We start from the raw sequence: 20,831 nt of genomic DNA, 5'->3' as shown, positions 1-20,831 counted from the left end.
CGCCCCTTACCCCCCGCCCATTAGGTGCGTTCCCTCAGCTTCAGGAGGCCAGGGGCTCAGGCCTGCAGATCCGAAAGGAAGGGAGGCATAGCCACACACCAAAGGCCCCTTGCACATCGTATTCCTGACCCTGGGCTGTGTGCGTGCACACACGCTGCCCCCTCTGAAATCTCCTGGGCTCCTGCCCTGGCCTGTTCCACTTACTGCTTTGGCCTAAGGGCTTCTCTCTCAGGATCTCTGATTATACCGCCCCCCAGCCCTGAGCTTCAGCCACAGCAGTGGGCACTGGAGCTGGGGTGCATCTGGGGTCTGCTCACCTTGCCTGCACATCTCTACAGCCAGCCGGGCTCTGCCCAGCTTCCACACACAGACCTGGCTCTCCCCCTTCTCCTGCTCCCCGAAGCTGGACACAGATTTGCACATGGATCTGCACCGAGTGTCACACATGTGTTGCAGCGGCATCAGACCAACTGTGCTGTTTCCCAGGAGGCCAGGACCAGGAACCAGCTTCTTTCTCAGAAAGGGAAGGCAAAGGCTTGGGGCTGATGGGAAAGGCCTTTTATGAGTGACACCAATAAAACTGCCCTGGATAGGGCATAGGTGGGCATCACGGCTGTACTCTTTCCTTTATGGGCTGGAGGAAGGAGCTGATTAGAGCCTGGGCGCAGTACCAATCCCGGAGTTCCTCGCCTGGTATCTGGCTGGAGGGTGGGCAGGATGCTGGACCGTCATGTGCCGGCTGCTGCCACGGTCTTGCCCTCCTTTTGGCTTCAGTTTCCTCATCTGTTGAAGGAGGAAATACTGCCTTGGAGTCATAGACTCTCTCAACCTCATTCACACATGCTTCGCTCCTGTATGTCCTTGGGAGTGCTGGTATTTTTTAACTAGTTCGGTGAGGTGGTCTAGCTGTCTATCTCCAAGGCCGACAGAGCCCAAGGGTTTGGAAACCAAATGGGTCAGCAGCCAGTGCTCTCTGCCTAGAGCCCCTCTCCAGGTGGCTCTTCACCCCTCACAGCTTCTGGACAGTTACTAATCTTAAATCTGGATCTCTGTTGTTTCTCCCCCTGAGGCCAAACACTGCTTCCTGCTGCCCCGTGGCTACAGCTGAGGTTGTGGCCTCTTGCTCTTTCCCTACTCCTTGTTTTAAGAGTGTAGGAACTCAAGTTCCGTACACAATACTGGGGGCTTTCCTTCCTGGGTGAGAAGGGGACCTGGGCTGGGAGTTGGGGAGGGGGAGGGCAGGGATTCCCAACTGCCGGCTTTTCTTGGGGGAAAGGATGCAGCTATCCATGCCTGGGAACCTGTCCTGGACCCCTGACCTGTGTTGATATACAGGGATACAGTGGCAAGTCTAGGAGTTGAATCCTGTCCAGGAGTCATAGACCTGATCTACCTAGTTACTGTGTGATCCCAGACTGTCTCCATTTACCTTCTCTGGGAGGGAGGTAATGTCTGCTGGGCACCTAGATAAGATCTATTTAATACTTAGCCAGCTGTGTGAAGTAGGGATTTTGGAAGTGACTTGCCTCAGGAGTAGAGAAGCACTGAGATGGAAAACAGCTCTCCACTGGTGGATGCCGTCTGGTTGGGAAGGCAGGTAGGGGCTTCCAGGTGCTTTCTCCTTCCCTCAACTAGGGGAGTCTCCTTGGCTGGTATGGGACATAGGCTTTCTTTTCACGACCTGTCAACATTTGGGGTCTTCCTCTACCTGGGGCTTCCCGTGCTTGGGGGGTGGGGGTTGCTGCTTGACCTCACTTACCCTGAGCTAAACTTCAGCGTCCGCCTCTCTCTCAGGCCCTGGGGCGTCTCCCCACCAACCTCCAGGTTGCCAGCGGTGTGCCCAGCCTCTTTAGCGGACAAGATTCAGGCCCTGGCCCTTACCCCACCTCCACTCCCATCCCCAGTTCAGTTCCTTGCTGAAGCCCCCGCCCCCTGCTTCAGCCCCGCCTATTCCTTAGGCCCTCACTCCTACAAGCCCCGCCCCATGCCTTAGGCCCCGCCCGCTCCACCCTTTTCAGCCGGGGTCGGGGGTGGGGAGCGGGGGGTGCGTCTTTCGTGGCAAATGCATGCCGGAAGTAAGGGAGCCTAACCTTGAGGCCGCGGGAGCCGGAGGCCGCGGGAGCCTGCGCGGGCGCAGTGTGTGCCAAGAGTCCGCAGTGGCGGGAACCTCGAGGCAGTGTCTTGCGCTTCCAGGACCTGCCTGCGCGCATGCGCTAGGGAGCTCGCCTGGGCTTGCCGGAGCCCGTGTTGGGTGTTTGACAGAGTCCTGAGGAGGCCTATTAAGTGGGTCAAACCCAGGCTAAGAGGACAACCCAGGGAGATCAGAGAGCTTCAGAAGTCGAGAAAGATTCTATGGGGCAGGACATGGACAGGCTGCAGCCAAGGGAGATAGGGGCCTGTGGGAGCTCAGAGGAAGGCGGGCCATGGTTTCACAGAGGAGAGGAACCTGGAGCTGGCTCTTGAAGGATGAGTAGGAGTTCAGCAGAATGACAGAGAGGGGCCATTCCAGGCAGAGAACATTCCTCGAGGAGGCCTTAGGGAACATTCCTGAATGGGATGTAGAGAGACAGATGGACTGAGTCAAAGGTAAGTGGCAATGCACAGTCAGCCACGCCCTTGTTCAGTCAGCAATCATCTCCTACCACATTGCTAGCAGACACACAGGGGCCCTGACAATGACAACGTCAGGTGGTAGATGAGGCAGGCCCAGTGTACCTGCACAGCAGCACATGTTCCGAGAGGCCTCCCGGTTGCCCAGCCCTGGGCTGGCTGGCTTCTGCTGGGGATCCTGAGAGGACTCTAGCCTGGGCACTGGCTCTGGACAGCTCCTGTTCTGGTGGGTGAGCCAGACTGGGACACACTGTGGGTCACAGCCCAGAGTGGTCAGTGACAGCAGAGGCTGGGGGTGCTCAGATGACCCTGGATGGAGGGACCCAGGAAATCTTCATGGATTGGGAAGCTCCCTGTTCATTTTATTAAAAATTATCACCATCACCGCCGCCACCAAGATACTTTTTTTTTTTTTTTTGGCCATGCGGCACGAGGGATCTTAGTTCCCTGACCAGGGATCGAACCCACGCCACCTGCAGTGGAAGCGTGGAGTCATAACCACTGGACTGCCAGGGAAGTCCCGCCAAGATACTTTTGTGAAATATAACAAATATCACAATATAACATATAATTGTGAAATATAACATTCAGAAAAGTGCATAAAACATAAATTGTACAGTTAATAAGCTGTTGTGAAACACCCATGCCTCCCATGATAAGACATACATTAGCAACACCCCAGAATTCCCCCACCCCCTTTCTGTCATGTGCACCCTCCTGATCACAACTCCTCTTCCCCTAGCTAGGAACACTATTCTTTCTTTTACAGTAATAAGTCCTTGCTTTTCTTTAACTTTCTAGTTTTATGTCACTCAATGAAATAGCTTTATCTCTTTTTGAATTTGATATAAATGGAATCATACAATATGTTTTCTGTTGTGTCTGGTTTCTTTTGTTCAACCTTGTGTCTGTGAGATTCTCCCACGTTCTGTTTATTTGTAGTTGACTCATTTTTATTGCTGTATAGTATTCATCGTATGACCATCCCACAGGTAGTTAGTTCATGCATTGCACTGTTGATGGACATTGGGTTGTTAGTTTGGAGCTGTACCGTATAATGCTGCTGTGAACATTCTTACGTTTGTGTGTGTGTGTGTGTGTGTGTGTGGTGTGGTGTGTGTGTGAACAAATGCTTTTTTTTTTTAATTTATTTTTGGTTGCGTTGGGTCTTTGTGCGTGGGCTTTCTCTAGTTACGGCGAGCAGGGGCTTCTCTTCATTGCGGTGCGCGGGCTTCTCACGGCGGTGGCTTCTCTTGTTGCGGAGCACGAGCTCTAGGCACGCGGGCTTCAGTAGTTGTGGCTCGTGGGCTCTGGAGCGTAGGCTCAGTAGTTGTGGTGCACGGGCTTAGTTGCTCCATGGCATGTGGGATCTTCCTGGACCAGGGATCGAACATGTGTCCCCTGCATTGGCAGGCGGATTCTTGTCCACTGCGCCACCAGGGAAGCCCAATGCTTACATTTGTGTTGGGATATACCTGGAAGGAGAATTGGAGAATTCCTGGACATGGGCAAGAGTATGTCCAGGTTTGGTCAGTACTGCCTAATTAGTTTCCTATGAGTGCTGTAACAAATTACCACAAACCTAGTGGATTAACACAGCATAAATGTATTCTCTCACAGTTCTGGAGTCCAGAAGTCTAAAATTAGTTTCACTAGGCCGAAGTCAAGGTGTTGGCAGGCCCGTACTCCCCTTGGAGGCTCCACGTGAGAATTTGTTCCTTGCCTACTCTGGCTTCTGGTGGCTGCCAGTATCCCTTGGTCTGTGGCTGCATTACTCCAATTTCTGCCTCTGTAGTTACATTGCCTCCTCTCTGTCAGTGTCAAATCTCCCTTTGCCTCTCTCTTATAAGGATACTTGTGATTGCACTTAGGGCTCACTCGAATAATCCAGAATAGTCTCCTCATCTCAAAATCTTTAATCACATCTGCAAAGTTCTTTTTGTCACATAAAATAACGTCATTCACAGATTCCAGACATTAAGCCATGGACTTTTTTTTTGTGGCTGTGCTGCATGGCTTGCGAGATCTCAGTTCCCTGACCAGGGATTGAACCTGTGCCCCCTGCAGTGAAAGGGCAAAGTCCTAACCACTGCCGGGGAACGTCCCTGGGGGACGTTTTTCAGCCTACTACACGGACAAATTTCTAAACTGTTTGTACCGATTTACTGTCCCACCAGCCCTGAGTGAGAGTTCTCTTTGCCTCACATCCTTGCCAATACCTGGTATTGTCAGACACTTTTAATTTTGTGGTAGGATACCATTTTGGTTTATCTTTCTTCTCCCTCATGATTAATTTCTGCTCATTCTTGAATGAGGAGTAGGAGGTCTTTGGGTGGATAGAATGGGCAAGGGTATTCCAGACAGGTGGAATACCATGTGTGGAAGGTCTCAGGAAACATTTGTTTAAACTGAGTAAGAGGTTGCTTTTTTTTTTTTTAAGCATTAAGTTATTAAAAGTAAAGAGTATGCAGAGAGATAAATGGAACAAAGTCAAGGGTAAATAAGATGGTCCAATGTGAGGCTCTGGCTGGGCAGGGAAGGGAGAGGAGCCAGGAAGGGGTCTGGCCAAACTGGCAGAAAACAGAAGGATGAAGGGAGTGGAGCTCTCTCTATGAGCTGATGCTACAGGTGTGATGGCAGCGGAGGCCTGCCAGCCCTGGAAGTCAGGTTCTGGGGTCAGAGCGCAGGATACTGGATTTTGAACATGGAAGACACGACTGGGTTGTGGTTTAAACCAGGGATTTTAAATTTTTATTTATTTTTTTAATTGAAGTACAGTTGATTTACAATGTTGTGTTAATTTCTGCTGTACGGCAAAGTGATTCAGTTATACATTCTTTTTTATATTCTTTTCCATTATAGTTTATCACAGGATATTGAATGTAGTTCCATATTCCATACAGTAGGGCCTTGTTGTTTATCCATTCTATACATAATAATTTTATCTGCTAACCCAAAACTCCCAATCCTCCCCTCTCCCACCGACCCCCCCTTAGCAACCACAAGTCTGTTCTCTATGTCTATGAGTCTGTTTCTGTAAAACCAGGGATTTTTAATTTGGGACCCAGAGAGTCCCGTGTTACAATCCTGGCTCTGCCCCTTTACTGAATGTTACCCATGACTTTTCTCCTTCCCTCACCCCCAAATCATTCAACAATCATTTACCAATGTATACTTCTAGCTACTAGAGGATGGGTCAGATCCAATCCCTCTCTTGCCATGCTCTGGCTTTGTGGGGGATGTGATCACTGAGGGCATCTCAAAGGGACGTACGAGGGGCTGTGGGAACTCAGATGAGGCAGACACCAACTCTAATCTGGCTTCACAGAACCCAGGCTTCCTTGAGCCTTAGGTCCTCAGGTTCTATCACCCTCTGTTCCACTTCCTCATTGACATCTGTTGACTCCTTGCCTACTCCCCCTCATTCCTGAAGACTAGCACATCCTCACAGACTTCCTGTCCACCCCAGCCCCCGCCGTTCTGCTGGGATACTTAACCTCCGTGTGGTGACCCATCCTTCTAGTTATCGAGCGTCTTAGTCTCTTTCCACCTCATCCTTGGTGACCTTCCTCCCACACCAGCCGTCCACTCCCATGACCACACTTAGTCATGACCCGGAAGGGCAGTGCACACAGCGAACATTTGCTGAGCACTTATACCGCATGCCAGGCGCTGTGCTAACGGTTTACCTGTTTACCCGTCCCCAAAACCTGTAGGGTTGGTATTTTAAAGATAAGGATACACACTCAGGAAGGTGAAGTCACTTCCCTGGGTGACACAATCAGTAAAGTGGCAAAGCCAAGATTGCAACAGAGCACTCTCTGGGTCCCAAATTAAAAATCCCTGGTTTTAACCACAACCTGGTACTATCTTCCATGTTCAAAATCCAGTATCCTCTGCTCTGATCCCAGCACCTTCCTTCCAGGGCTGGCAGGCCTCCGCTGCCATCACACCTGTAGCATCAGCTCATAGAGAGAGCTCCACTCCCTTGACCCCTCTGTTTTCTGCCAGTTGGCCAGACCCCTCCTGGCTCCTCTCCCTTCCCTGCCCAGCCAGAGCCTCACATTGGACCATCTGATCTCTCTGGCTAGCTCTCTAATAGCCAGGGTCCCAGCGGGAAACAGAGGGCACCACAGCTGGGATTTCAAAGATCATTTAACGAAGGGACTTTTTGCAGAGTGTGGGCCAGGTTGAGAGAACCAACAAGGGAGGTGAAGGCAGCGGGAAGTTGGGACCACTCTGAGGTCTGCAGGGGTCAGGAGAGGAAATGATATTACTGGAGCCCGGTAAGACCGTGGAACATACCTGAGCAGCGTCAGCGTTGTGGAGGGTGCAGCCACTCTCAGAACTACGGTACTCTGACTTCCCTGGCGGTCCAGTGGTTAAGACTCCGCGCGTCCAATGCAGGGAGCGCAGGTTTTGTCCCTGGTCAGGGAACTAAGATCCACGTGCCACGTGGCTCCCCCCCACCCCACCCCACCCCCCGCCAAAAAAGAAAAGGGACAAAAAACCATGGTAGTGGGAATTCCTTGGTGGTCCAGTGGTTAGGATTCCGTGCTTCCACTGCCAGGGGCCCAGGTTCGATCCCTAGTTGGGGAACTAAGATCCTGCAAGCCACGTGGCATGGCCAAGAAACAAACAAACAAACCACGGTACTGATCCAGAGCTGGGAGTAGGAGGTAACATATCCAGAATGACCCAGTTAGAAGTCAGAGGGCAACGCAGTCTGGATGATGCTGTTCATACGGGCAGAGAGGGTGGAGGTGGGCCTGGAGGGCAAATGGGAAATGGGCGGCACGCTCTGGGTTCCTGTACACCCTGGCCTCGGCCTCATCTATCAGCACATCCCTAACCCTGGTTCAGGTGGCTGAGATTGGCTCAGAGAAGAATGGTGGCAAAGTGGTACATATAGGTGCCACTCCGACTTCTTGGTCAACCCCCGTCAGTCACCACGCTCCCATGAACATCCCCCAACCCTACCCTTTCATTCTCAACAAATAAAACTAAGGCTAGTCAGTCATTCCTTTCTTTCAGCTTCCTATACACACCTATAGGAATTCACACCCACCTTCACTTCCCTTCTCCAGGCTCTTTTCTAGTCCAGCCTCTCCACCCATGCATCGCCTATCATTATGACTCCCAGAATATTACTCCTTCATTCTTCCCTTCTCTGTTTCAACAGTGCTTCCTTCTCGCTCCTTCTTCATAGCCTATAAATATATGCAAATTCTACCGCTTTAACAACTAACAAGGACTTTGCTGGTGGTCCAGTGGGTAAGGCTCTGGGCTCCCAATACAGGAGCCCTGGGTTCCATCCCTGGTCGGGGAACTAGATCCCACACGCTGCAACTAAAGATCCCGCGTGCTGCAATTAAGACCCAATGCAGCCTAAATAAAAAAACAAAAACAAGAACAAAAAACCTCTACCTCCCTTTACTCTGTGCCCCCTCTAGTGCCTGCCCTTTGTCTTTCTCCTCATCCCACCCAAAATTCTTGAAAATAAGTATGAATTAGGGTTCTTTGGCTGCAAGCAACAGAGACCGACTTGCTAACTTAAGCAAGCAAGGAATTTATTAGAAGGAAATAAAGGTGGCACACAAAGTGGAAGGAAAGACCGAAGAACCCAGCTTCAGAAAAGACTGGAGCCAGGGCAGGGGCGGGAATCGAGAGAGCAGGAAGGAATGGCGGTTTCCTCAGGGCCCTGGCTGCTGCATGAATCAGCTCCAACCAGGTTCAGGCGTCCTGTCACGTAAGCTCACAATTCAAATTCCAGGGAGAGCTTCTGATTGGTGCAGTTTGAGTCATGTGACCTCCCTTTGGCCTGTGGACAGCTGGGCACCCTGGCGGACAGAGTCTCATGGAATCGTACGTATCTGGTAGGCCATGGGTGGTTACTCAGAGAAAAATCAGGGAGCTGTCATAGACGGTGGGGAAATGGCTTCTGGGCAGGCAGAAACAATAGATGTCCGTGCACTCCTGCTCGTCAGTCAGCCCCAGCCTTCATCTCCCATCTGAGTCCTCAACTCACCGAAACCATTTGCACCGAGCTTGTTAATGACCTTCTCTTGCCAAATCCAAGGACATTTTCCAGTCTTTATCTGCAGTTTTTAACTCCATTGACCAGTGCCTCTCTTTTGAAAATCTTTCCTCCCTTGGCTTCTGCATAACAAATCAACCCAAGACTTAACATCTTAAAATAACAAACATTTATTATCTCATAGTTTCTGCAGGTCAGAAATCCATGAGCAGCCTAGCTGAGGGGTTGTGGTCTCTTCTGAAGGCTTGGGTTGTGTGTGTGTGTGGATGGATAGCATGACCTAGTTTCCCCCAGGGTGAGTGATCCAGTAGAGGGAGAGAGAGACAGGGGGAGGGAGGGAGAGAGAGAGGGAGGAAGGAGAGAGACAGGAGAGGTGGGGAAAAAGAAAGACATGCACTACACAGGCAAGGAAGCTGTGGTGTTTTTTGTTTTGGTTTGGTTGTTTTTGGCTTGCAGGATCTTACTTCCCCTACCAGGGATTGAACCCTGGGCCCTCGGCAGTGAGAGCATGGAGTCCTAACCACTGGATTGCCAAGGAATTCCCAGTGTGGTCCTTTTTATAACCTAATCTTGGAAGTGACATCCCATCACTTCTGCCATATTCTATTTATTAGAAGTGAGTCACTAGGTCCAGCCCACAATGGGGAAGGAATCACACAAGCACATGAGTATCAGGAGGCAGGGTCACCGGGGGCCTTGTAGGGGCTGCCTACCTCGGCTTCCATAACACAGCACATTCATGGTTCTCCTTCCTCCCTGACAGCTTCTCTGGTCCTTGTAGGGGCTCCTCTTACTCTGCCCTGCCTTTGAAATGTGGCTCTTCCCCTGTGCTCCTTCCTTGGCCCATAGCTCTCTCATTCTTCATATTCTTCCTGAGAGATGTCCTCTACCCTCATGATTTTAGCTATCACCTGTATACTGATGATGCCCAAATCTTCAGTGCAGACCTGTCTCCATGATACTGCACGTAAATATGTCCAAATATTGACTGCAGAGCCAATATAAACTCTTGGACCCAGGGCATGTCCCATGAGCACTGCAGACATAAGAAGTTCCATAAAGGGACTTGCCTGGTGGCGCAGTGGTTAAGAATCCGCCTGCCAAAGCAGGGGACACGGGTTTGAGCCCTGGTCTGGGAAGATCCCACACGCCGTGGAGCAACTAAGCCTGCGTGCCACAACTACTGAGCCTGCGCTGTAGAGCCCGTGAGCCACAACTGCTGAGCCCGCGTCCACAACTACTGAAGCCCACACGCATAGAGCCCGTTCTCTGCAACGAGAAGCCACTGCAATGAGAAGCCTGCGCTCCACAATGAAGAATAGCCCCCGTTCGCTGCAACTAGAGAAAGCCCACGTGCAGCAACAAAGACCCAACGCAGCCAAAAATAAATAAATAAATTTATATTAAAAAGAAAGGTTCCGTAAAAACTTCACTGGGGAATTCCCTGGCAGTCCAGTGATTAGGACTCTTTGCTTTCACTGCTGAGGGCCCAGGTTCAGTCCCTGGTTGGGGAACTAGGATCCCGCAAGCCTCATAGCACAGCCAAAAACAAAGAAACACAACAACAACAAAAGAACTTCATTGAATAAGTTCTGTGCCACCTCCTATTTTCTCCCAGCTCAGCAAATGGTACCTCCGCCTACCCTGGCATCCAGCTGAGGAGCGTGCCCTTGACACCACTCTCTCCCTTACCCTCATATCCCAATGTAAAGCCTTGCTGACTGGATTTTCCTCAAGGTTTTTCCAGCCTGTGCCCTCCTCTGTGTCCCTGATACCAACATCGTAATACTAGCTTTTAGTACTTCTTGCTAGGCTATTGCAACAGCTTCCTGATTTTTCTGGCCCCCACTCAAAAATGCAAAACTGCCCTTGATGAAACTCCCATGGCCTCTGAGATCAAAACATGCTTAATGACTGGGCCCCATCCAGCCTCTCCAGCAGCATCTTTCTGTCACAGCTTGTGCTCTAGCAACCCGCCCGCCTGTCTGCACACACTCTGCTCTTCCTCATATGTCCGTTATTTTCTGTTCATACTGTCCTCTCTGAGTTTAATGCCCCCTGCAATTTCGGGAGAATGATTTCCCCTTGAAAACTCAAGAGAATTTGAGCTCTTGACAGCAGGAGTTATATCCTCTCCTGCTTTGCATCCCCAGCACCTTCCATGGAAGTCACACTTATATAGGTACCTCAGCTTGTGTATGGAATGGATGAATGTATAAACTGGAGATTTACAGTAGCATAGGGTATGGGAGCTGGTTCTTTTTTTTTTTTTTTCACTCAGTCAAGTTTATTGAGAATCTACCATGTGCTCAGCACTGTCCTTGGCAGTGACGTGAGAAAAATTACAAAACAAGATATCAAGAAGGGAGAAATACACTTTGCACTCTGTTAATTTGCAGTCTTTTCCACGTTGCTTTTCAAAAGTGTTCTCGGGTTGTTTTGGGTTGTGATCTCCCTGCTTTTTCCATGTCCCCCTAAGGTTTCCAGCACTGTCAAGTTATGTGCCACTATGGCCATCCCCTAAAGAACAGAGGATGGGACAGGAAGAACAGCTTCCTGCTAATGGGGTAGTCAGGGCTGGGGTCCCATAGCGGGGTGGATACTTTGAGCGGGAACCCGTCAACCTCGAGGGCTCAGGGCACTCAACAGTGAATCATGAAAAGGCCAGACTTGGGGAAGCCCCAGACAGGGGCCCTGGGGCCCTCGCTCACCCCCTCCCCGGAAGACGTGCTTAAAGTGTTAACACTGTAAGAAAACGAGGCATAGCTGCATGCCGGCCTGGACGCACCAGACTTCTCACCTCTCATTCTTCCCCTTTCTTGTGCTAACACCAGGCGCTGGCACCACCAGGGCCCAGGCCAGTGGGGAAGTCTAATGCCAAGTGAAGAAGTGGAGAAGGTCCAATGTATAACCTATGATGCCCAAGGGGGGCTGGGGCAGAGAGGTACGCAGCAAAGGGTACTGGTTTGTGCTTGGCCAGCGCTGCTGGGCCAGAGGTGAGTTCCTGTGCCAAGGGCAGGTTGGTTCTCTACAGCTAGCAGGGTCCTAAATTTTCCCTGAGGGAACAAAGCTGCATAGCATGGGAAGGAGATCCAGGACGTGCAGGGCCCTCCCAACCAGGCATGCCCCCAGTGCTGAGGAGTACCGGTGTAGGGCACAGAGCTGCCCCAAGCAGACAGGCCATGCCACGCTTAGATGCTGGATGACCTCCAGGCACACCTGGACAGAGAGCCCCATCCGCCTGGGCACAGGCAATCATGCAGGCCCTCAACCAGAGTTGGAACAAGGGCTTAGGTCCAGCTGCCAGCCTTGCCAAGGATACCAGTGACCCAGAGGACAAGCAGAAGTGGCAGTGGCATGGGCTCTTCCCGTTGGCAATGTGGCCAGGCCTTGGAGGAGGACCGGGAGGGTGCCCAGGGCCCAAGAAGGAACCCTCTGTCTTGGCCTCAGCTCAGAGCCAGATCTCATCACTGCTCACACTGGACACCCGATAAATGTAGCCCAGCATCGGGAGACGGATGAAACCTCGGCTGGTGAGGAGGCCGCCGGGCTCTGGATCCAGAAACTCTGTCTGGCTGTTGTCCTGAGCCATCTGCTGGTCCGCTGGTTTCCCTCTGGAGTCTGGACTGAGGTCACTGAGCTGCAGGTGGGACGGGAGGGACGTGTTCTCCCGCGGCAGGTGCACGTTGTTGAATTTCAGGTTGTTGGAGTCACTAGGGATCAGGGATGGGTGCCGGGAAGGGCCTGCGGCCGGAAGCGAGGCGCTGGTGACACCCACGTCGTTGGTGGCCACCGAGGAGAGGCTATGTGTCAGGCTGCGGAGCTGCAGCTGCACGGCGTGTTTGGTGAGCCACGGGTAGTTCTGGGCATCCAGCACCAGGAAGTCAGAGGCATTGACAGTCACCGGCCCATCCTGGTCGATCCAAGTCACGTTGGCAGGCGGGTTTGCACGCGCCAGGGCAAAAAGGACGACCAGGAGGCCTGGGCCTTGAACTTCCTGGTACTTGGCCCCAACCTGGGCAATCTCCAGCTTAACTGTACACCTTGCAGGCACAGAACTGAGCGCTGACTCTACGGGACAAACAGGCACACACTCGCAGGTACACAGAGACAGCCAGCAAACATGCAGCCTGCACCAGGCCCAGACACACACACACACACACAAACACACACACGCATAAACACTCGGGTACACGTGCCCCTCCCCCAAAGGGACCGTCCTTCTCCCGACCCCGGCTCTCTCCTGCCCGCTTCCCTTACTCCATCTACGCCCCTTTTCCTCTCCTCTGGATTTGGGCTGAAGAGGAGGGGATCCGGGAGGCGGGGATCACAAAACATGCCCACCCCTGCCTCTGGGAGCTGGTTCTTGAAGTCTAATAGGTTAGCCAGGGGGAGAAGAGTGGGAAGGACATTCTAGTTATAGGGAACTGCATGTACCAAGGCCAGGAGGTAAGAGGAGGCGGATTCAAGGAAGTAGTGGTGGTCCGGTGTGGTCGGAGGATAAGATGCATGGTGGGCAGGGACTGGAGGGGGAGGGGAGCCAGATATTGCAAAGGGCCTGAAAAGCTGGTGAAGGGGTTTGGCTTTTGTCCTGTTGGCAGCAGGGAGCCCTGAAAGAGTTTGAAGCAGGGACTTCATCAGAGGCACGTTGTGGAACAATCACCCCAGTGGCCAGACTGGAAACTGGGAGGCGAGGTAGGAAGCAGGTGCATCGGGCCAAGCAGAAGGTGTGGAGGCCTGAACCAGGACACTGGGGGCAGGGAAGAGAAGAGGAGACGCATTTGAGAAATATTAGGTTGAATTCTTTGAAACTGCTCTTTTGTAAAAAAAAAAAAAAAAGCTGATTGACGATTGGTAATTTTCATATGGTTCATCTTTTTAAAAAAATAATTTTATTGTTTTTTTCAGTTGGTTCCTACATTTTATTTATTTTAAAATTTTAATTTTATATTGGAGTAGAGTTGATTAATAATGATGTGTTAGTTTCAGGTGTACAGCACAGTGATTCATTTATACATATACATGTATCTATTCTTTTTCAAATTCTTTTCCCATTCAGGTTATTACAGAATACTGAGCAGGGTTCCCTGTGCTATACAGTAGGTCCTTGTTGGTTATCTATTTTAAATATAGCAGTGTGTACATGTCAGTCTCAAGCTCCCAATCTATCCCTCCCCACCGTTTCATCTTAATATTAAGGCGGGAAATGAACTGAATTCGATTTTAAGCCTGATTTGGATATGAATGTGAGGAAGAGGCTGTCAGGCTGGGGGCCATTTTTCTTGACTTCATTGCTAGATAGGATGGAGTTGCTACTATGGGGGGAGGGATCTCAAGTGTGTGTGTGTGTGTGTGTGTGTGTGTGTGTTGGGGGGGCACGATGGGGAAGAGGCATTTCAGGTTAGACTTGTTGATTCTGAGGTGCCTTTGGGACCACCAGGAGGTGGCTGGATATCTGGTCTGAAGCTTAGGAGAGAGGGGTAAGCTGGAGACAAATTTGGGGTTACCAGCAGAGAGAAGACAGTTTGGGGTAGGGATGATTCACTCTGGGAGAGCAGCCGAGACAGCAGGAGAACCCGAGGAGTGAACTTTCTTAGATGTAAAGAGGATTTTTAAAAGATGGTTGTGACCGTGTGCTGCAGAGAAGGCAAGTCCCATAGGACTGAAAAGCGCCTATTGGATGCAGCAAGGAGGAGGCCATCTGCAAGGGGGAACATTGATGGGGGTGGTCTGGACTGGGCTCTGGTGGGGCAGAGACTAGGCCCTGGCCTTGACACTGTCCCTTCATCCTCAGTAATGTATGGCTCCAGCCACCAGGGGGCAGTGGCCACATGGAATCCAGGCCGGAGGGATCCACTGGGGCCAGCAAGCTTGCAGATAGATGTGGGCCGTGGGCAGGGACTGCGGGGGCGGGGGGATGGCCCACTTCAGAGGCTGTTGCCTGGTGGGGAGGGACGTTCCCACGTGAAGGGAGCAGGAATGAAGTTCCGGAAGGACAGGGGAAGGAGCCCCTGTCTGTGGGGCGGCCGAGGGCAGATGAGCAATTCCCGGTCCTGTCTTGCTTGCAGTTTCCCTCTTGTGGGCCTTTGCAGGTGCAGGTGGGGTTTATTCAACCCAGTACTCCCAATGGTCATGAGGTTTGTATTTTGGACCTTGATTTTCTCTACTCTCATTACTTGATAGCCCTACTTTGCATTCTGTGTTTGAGGCATACTGAACTTTTTTCAGTCCTCACCTGCTACCATATGAAAGTCCTTCTTCCATGGAAACGCCTTGCCCTCCACCTCCATCCTTAAGGTCTTATCTCAGGCATCACCTCCTCCTGGAAGCCCTCCCTCACTGCCCCCTCCACCTCCTCTTGGTTCCTACTGAGCACAGTTTTCCCTATCTTGAGCCTTAACGTTCTGGCGCATAATTTTTTGTTTATTTATGTATTTTTGCTCAGCTTTATTGCAGTATAATTTAAATACAGTCACTCACCAACTGTAAGTGTACAGTGTGATGGGTCTTCACACACACAGGGTCATGTAACTGCCCCCAGTCATGACGCAAAACATCTCCGTTACCCCCCAAAGTTCCCTCCTGTCCCTTTGCTACAGTCCCTCCTCCCAATCCCAGCTCCTTTCCACCACTGAGCTACTTTTCTGTCACTAGAGTTTCGCTCTATCTAGAATTTCGTGTAAATGGAATCCTATCGTATATAGTCTCCTGTGACAAGCCTTGTTCACTTTGCTTTTCGGGTTCATCTGCGTTGCTGAGTGTGTCAGTAACTGCGTATTTCTTGTCTTTTCCCTCCCCACAACAGGATCTCTGTGAGGGTCACCTTTGTGTTTTCAGCTCATAGCACGGTCCTAGCGCAGACTAGCCCTCAGTGAATGTTTCTTAAATGGAACTGGATCATATGCTCTGGGAGAGACAACCTAGACGAGCTTCTCGATCCTTGGAAGTGCATAACGCTAGGCCCATCTGCAAGATGTCCGGTGGCCTTCACGTCGCTCTCCGGCTGCTCTTCCATTTGCCCTGGCCATTTCTAGCCAGCAGGCTCTCGCTCCTCTGCTCCTTTCTAAACTTCTTCCTCTACCTGGTCCTTGGTTCTCCACTCCTACCCGCCCTTCTGGCCTTTGGAAACCTCTGTACCACGGAGCCCTCACCTCCTTGAGTCTGCCAGCTCCTCCTACCACCGCCTCCTGGACCCTCCCCCTGCAGCTGCCTCCACCCCTCGGGCTGGCTCTGGGTACCATTCTCTGTGGCCCAGGAGCCCTTCTCTCTGAGCCAGCTCCTCCTACCACCGCCTCCTGGACCCTCCCCCTGCAGCTGCCTCCACCCCTCGGGCTGGCTCTGGGTACCATTCTCTGTGGCCCAGGAGCCCTTCTCTCTGAGCCAGCTCCTCCTACCACCGCCTCCTGGACCCTCCCCCTGCAGCTGCCTCCACCCCTCGGGCTGGCTCTGGGTACCATTCTCTGTGGCCCCAGGAGCCCTTCTCTCAGCTCCTTTTGGGATGCTGGAGGCAGCTCTCTGCCCCATCCCGGGATGCTGAGTTATGATTTCTCTTCCCTCCTCTCTTCTGCTTCCTGCCATCCCCCTTCATGCCCCACTCAAACACCTTCCCATGGGAGGACCTTGGGGAAATCTCTAAATTTTGTACTGGCCAGAAAAACCTCTATCTCTCTGATTTCTTTCCCTCTCCTCCTTCCCTCCATCTCTCATCTCTTTTCTCCTCTCCCCAGTCTGGGTCCCTCTTCTTGACACCCTTAGCCCACTCTCTACTCGCTGGTCTCCTGTCCGCCCCACTTACCTCCTTTCTCTTCCAGTCTCCCCTCCGTTCTCTCCATCCATTTACCTGCTGTCCCCGTGCTCCGCCCTTTCTCATCCACTGTCTCCTGTCTGCCTCTGTCCCCACGGCCTCCTTCCTTCCTTCCCGAGGTCCCATTCCACTTCTACTTCTCTTTTAACCCCCCTTCTTCTTGTACCACTTCTTTCCTCCTTCTCTGTTTCCTTCCCCCACCCCGTGTGCCTCCGTTTCCCATATCTTACCCCCTTCACCCTCAGGGGTGTAAGGGAGACCCAAGACTTGTGAGCCAGACACAAAGACACACACACACACACACACACACACACACGGCCACAGATGCGTGAACAGACACGTTGCATTAGCAAGCACGTGCCTCTATCCAGAGGTGCGTTCAGATATGCAGACACAATTATAAGTATCCATAGCTTACAACATATTGCATTTATAACACCAGGTACCGTTATTTTTACACAAGTTTCTGAAATGTGAATGGGCCGAACGAGGAAGGGTGAGAGCTAAGCACACAAGTTCACTCACAGGGGAAGAACTGCGTGCATGCATATCTGTACCCAGACACGGCTCTCGCTCAGACCCACACACACACACACTCTTCAGAGGAATCCACACTTCTGGAATCGGGGGTCTTTCGGAAGCAGGCAGAACATGCACATTTTCCCAGCGTTGTGTGCCGTGTCCCGCATACATCTCCGAACGTGCCTGGTGGCTGCCTCCACCCTCGCAGGGTTATGACTCAGGGCTGGGTGGAGCCCTCGAGAGCATTTAGGACAACCTGCCCCCAGGGCTGTCCTCCTGCATCTGCTTCTGGTACATGAGGAATGTCAGCTTCTGCTTGATATAGATATTCTGGATAATTAGGGGATACCTATCATATGTGGGCCACTCAGCATCCTGTCTAGTGAGCATCTGAAATGGATGGACTTCCCACGTAGCAAATCAATATTTTTGGATCCTTAACACCGGTACTAGTGTCCTTAGTGCGTATTCATCATGCGCATAATTATTACATACTTGGTCATTCTTAGAAGGGATGAGCCCTCACCGCATGCCGTCCTTTTAGGTGCTGGGGGGCGAGGCAGAGCACAGCCCATCCTTGTCCTTGGCCCCAGCCCTGGCCTGGAACCTCCCTTCTGGCAGTCATCCTCTGTCTGTTGTGCACACACATACCGGGGTCTGTTGGGTAGTTCATTGCAGGGTCTGTGTTCCTCCTTGCTCCTTCCAGGGTGGGCCATTCCTGTGTTGTCATTACACACACACCTTTTCTGGGGGGTTTCCTTCTTACTAGCGGGACCCATGTGCCTTTGTCTGCAAACGGAGTGGGAGTTTCTTATAGTAACTTGCGTTATACTCATGTTGTGGGTCTCCAGGATCTGCTCATGGGCCTCTCCCACGTTGACACTAGGGAGGCCCATTAGGCCATGCGCCTGCTTTATGGGCACAGGCCATACAATCCTCCCTGCGTTCATTTGTGCGGTGCATACACGCTGTGGATCCTGGCAAGCTGCTTGGTATGTGGTTCCTCCGTCCATGCCCTGTAGTTCTTGTGTGCCTAGTTTGTGTGCAGGTGGGGCAGGCATCTCCTGTGTTTATCTGTGTCCTGCACAGTCAGTGTGGGTGGGGCCTGAGGGCCTGTGATGTGTAGGATGTATTAAGTGGTTCCATGTCTCTTATGCACGGGCTGCGAAAGTCCCTGTACCTACTGTGTATGCACGTGGGGTGAGTGTTGCTTGCATTTATTTGTTTTGTCCACACCCTGTGGGTCCCAAGAGGCTGCTGCGCACACGGGGTAGTAGGTACTTCCGTGTCTGTTAAGAACGCTGCACGGTCCCGTGTACTTACTTTGTACGCCCGCGGGGTAGGTGTTTCCTGTATTTATTTCTGTTACGCACTTGCATTGTAGGTCCCGGGAGCCCTCTCGGTACGGTACACGTGGGCAGTTGGTGATTCTCATGTTTCTCTCACGCACCCAACGCGACGATCCTGTGTGCCCATTCAGTCGGCACGGGGCAGCCGGATGACGGGTAACAAAGCGACAGGCAGTTGCTGAGCCCAGACCGCGCGGCGCGCCCGCGCCCTCCTCCCCCAAACCCCTTCCTGGTCTGGGTACCACTCGCAGCCCCATCCTCCGCCCTGCACCGCAGCGCCCCCGCCGGCCGGGGCCGGCGGCCACGTGTCCTCCTCAGACTCGGAGCCGACTTTGCCCGGGGCCCAGGGTCCCCTCCCCTTCAGCCTCCCTTTCCTTGCTCTCCCTCCCCAGCCTTACTGTGTTGGGCACAGGGGAGGTGTTCAGTGACCGTGTCCTGCCCTCCTTGCTTCCCTCCCCTCCCTGCTATTTTTGTCTCCCCCAACCTGCTCTCCTGTTCTCTCCCCCTCCGCTCCCCTAGACCCCCTTGTTCCTCTCCTGGTCTCTGCCCTCACCCCAGCCTGCACCTTTCTGCTTTCCCTAGGCTCTGCCTCTTTGTCCCCCACCCTGCCACACACACCTTTTCCAGTCTCATTCTGTATTTCGGACTCTCCATTTATCTCTTGGTGTCTCTGTCTTGTACCTCCCTAAGGATTTCTGTCCACCAGGGCGCCTCTTCCAGTGTCTGTCTGTCTCCATCGACCATATCTCTCTCTGTCTCTTTAGATGTCTCCTCTGTCTCTTGCAGTCTCTGTCCAGGTCTCTGTATCTCTGTGTTTCTCTGCGTCATCACTTTGCCTCTGTAAATCTCTGTCTTTGCTTTCTGTCTCTGTCTGTATTTCTTCTTGTCTCTTTTTCCGTCCTGGCCTCTGTGTCTCTCTTTGCACATTTCTTGCTTTCTGTCTCTTAGGTTCCCTCTCGGAATCCCTATGTTTCTCTATGTTTCTGTCTACATCTCACAAGTCATCTATCTCCTTGCCTCTGCCCCTCTCTCTCTGTGCCTCTTTCTCTTTCTCTATCTCAGTCTCTGTATCTTTTGGTCTCTGTCAGTGTCTTTCTGGCTTTGCCTCTCTTGGGCTCTTTCTTCATATCTCTCTGACTCTGCATGTCTCTCTTATCTCCGTGTCTATCTCTCTGTGCCTGTCTCTGTCTCTGTGTCTTCCTATCTCTCTATCTCTCCAGCTCTGTCTTGCCTCTTCCTCCCTCTTTCTCTGAGTGTGGCTCTTTCTCCTATCTCTGGTTCTTGCATGTCTCTCTCTCTTATCTGTGTCTCTGTCTCTCTCTCTCTGTGACTATTCACATCTGCTGTCTGTCTGCTTCTTTGTGGCTGTTTTTTGGCTCTTCATCTCTCTCTCTGCATGGATCTCTTCTCCTTATCTCTTTGTCTCTGAGTGTCTCTGGTTCTTAGTGCCTCTCTCTGCTTTCATGTCCCCATCTGCTCTCCCCACCTCTCTCCTCACCACCCGCCCATGCCTGTGTCTACGTGTTTCTGTGTGTCTCTGGCATCTCTCTGCCTCTGTTAGTCTCTCCCTGCCTCCGTATCCCCTGTACTCCCACCCTCTCCTCTCTCCCTTTCCTTCCTGTATTCTGTGTCTCTGGTGTCTCTTTGAGTCTCTGGGTCTTAGGACATCTCCCTGCCTTTGAGTCCCCCTCTGTTCCCCACCCCTCTCGCTCTGTCTCTGTATTCATATGTTTCTGTGTGTCTCTGTGTCTCTCTGACTCTATGTCTCTGTCTCTGGGCATCTCTTTGTCTCTGTGAGTCTTTCCCTGCCTCTGAGTCCTCTGTGCTCCCTGCCTATTCCCTCTCCCTTGTCTCTGTCTCTGGATGTCTCTGTGTCTCTGGGTGTTTCTGTGAGTCTCCTGGCCTCAGGGCACCTCCCTGCTTTTGAGTTCCCCTCTGCTCCCTGCCCCTCCCTTTCCCCTCTGTCTCCTTCTGTGTGTCTCTGTGTATCTCTGTGTGTCTCTGTAGGTCTCTGTGCTTTTCCTTGTCTCTGTGTCCCCCTCTATTCCCCACCCCTCTCCCCTCTCTCTGTTACTGCATCTCTATCTGTTTCAGCCTCTGTCTGTTTCAGCCTATCTCTGCGTGTCTCTGCGTGTCTCTGTCTCTGTGAATCTCTGTGTCTCTGTGAGTCTGGGGCCTCTCCCTGCCTCCGTGTCCCCTGCGCTCCCCGCCCTCTCCCTCTCCCTCTCTCCCCCCTCGCTCTCTCGCTCGCGCTCTCTCTCTGAGCATCCTTGGGCCCGGGGTTGCCATGGGGACAAGGTGGGAGCCGGGGATGGCGCGCGCCTGGGCTCGCGCCGGCAGCTCAGGCGAGGAGCAGCGGCCAGAGCAGCGCCAGCAGCAGGCAGCGAGCGGGCGCGGGAGCGGGAGCGGGAGCGGGGGTAGCGTTGGCGGCGGCGGCTCCTCCTCGGCCATCCCCTCGGAGCTGTGCAGCTGACGCGCATGGCGAAGACAGCGGCGCCTACCGATGGGA

General features: G+C 52.3%; 1 protein-coding gene and 1 pseudogene across 4 annotated transcripts in view; one reads left to right on the top strand and one right to left on the bottom strand.

Annotated features, from left to right (window-relative positions):
* POU2F2 (POU class 2 homeobox 2) overlaps nt 1-20,831 on the top strand; it is a 103,168-nt gene that overhangs the window by 9,351 nt on the left and 72,986 nt on the right. Inside the window, exon 1 of one of the 4 annotated variants that reach the window (XM_024768772.1) lies at nt 8,459-8,475. The exons of 2 other annotated variants lie outside the window; for them this stretch is intronic. Coding sequence is in view for 1 of the 2 variants with exons in the window: in XM_024768766.1 (XP_024624534.1) it covers nt 20,801-20,831 (31 nt within the window). In the remaining variant the exon portion in view is untranslated. Of the gene's footprint in view, nt 1-8,458; nt 8,476-18,502 lie in introns of those variants that run through there. One more of the 4 variants, XM_024768766.1, reaches the window with a different exon arrangement.
* Nucleotides 10,197-12,962, bottom strand: LOC112415369 (transmembrane protein 25 pseudogene; annotated as a pseudogene).

This window comes from Neophocaena asiaeorientalis, unplaced genomic scaffold (assembly GCF_003031525.2).
Source record: "Neophocaena asiaeorientalis asiaeorientalis breed wild unplaced genomic scaffold, Neophocaena_asiaeorientalis_V1.1 scaffold629, whole genome shotgun sequence".
NCBI lineage: Eukaryota > Metazoa > Chordata > Mammalia > Artiodactyla > Phocoenidae > Neophocaena > Neophocaena asiaeorientalis.
Note: the sequence above shows the minus strand (reverse complement) of the source record. Positions and strands in the feature narration are given on the sequence as shown.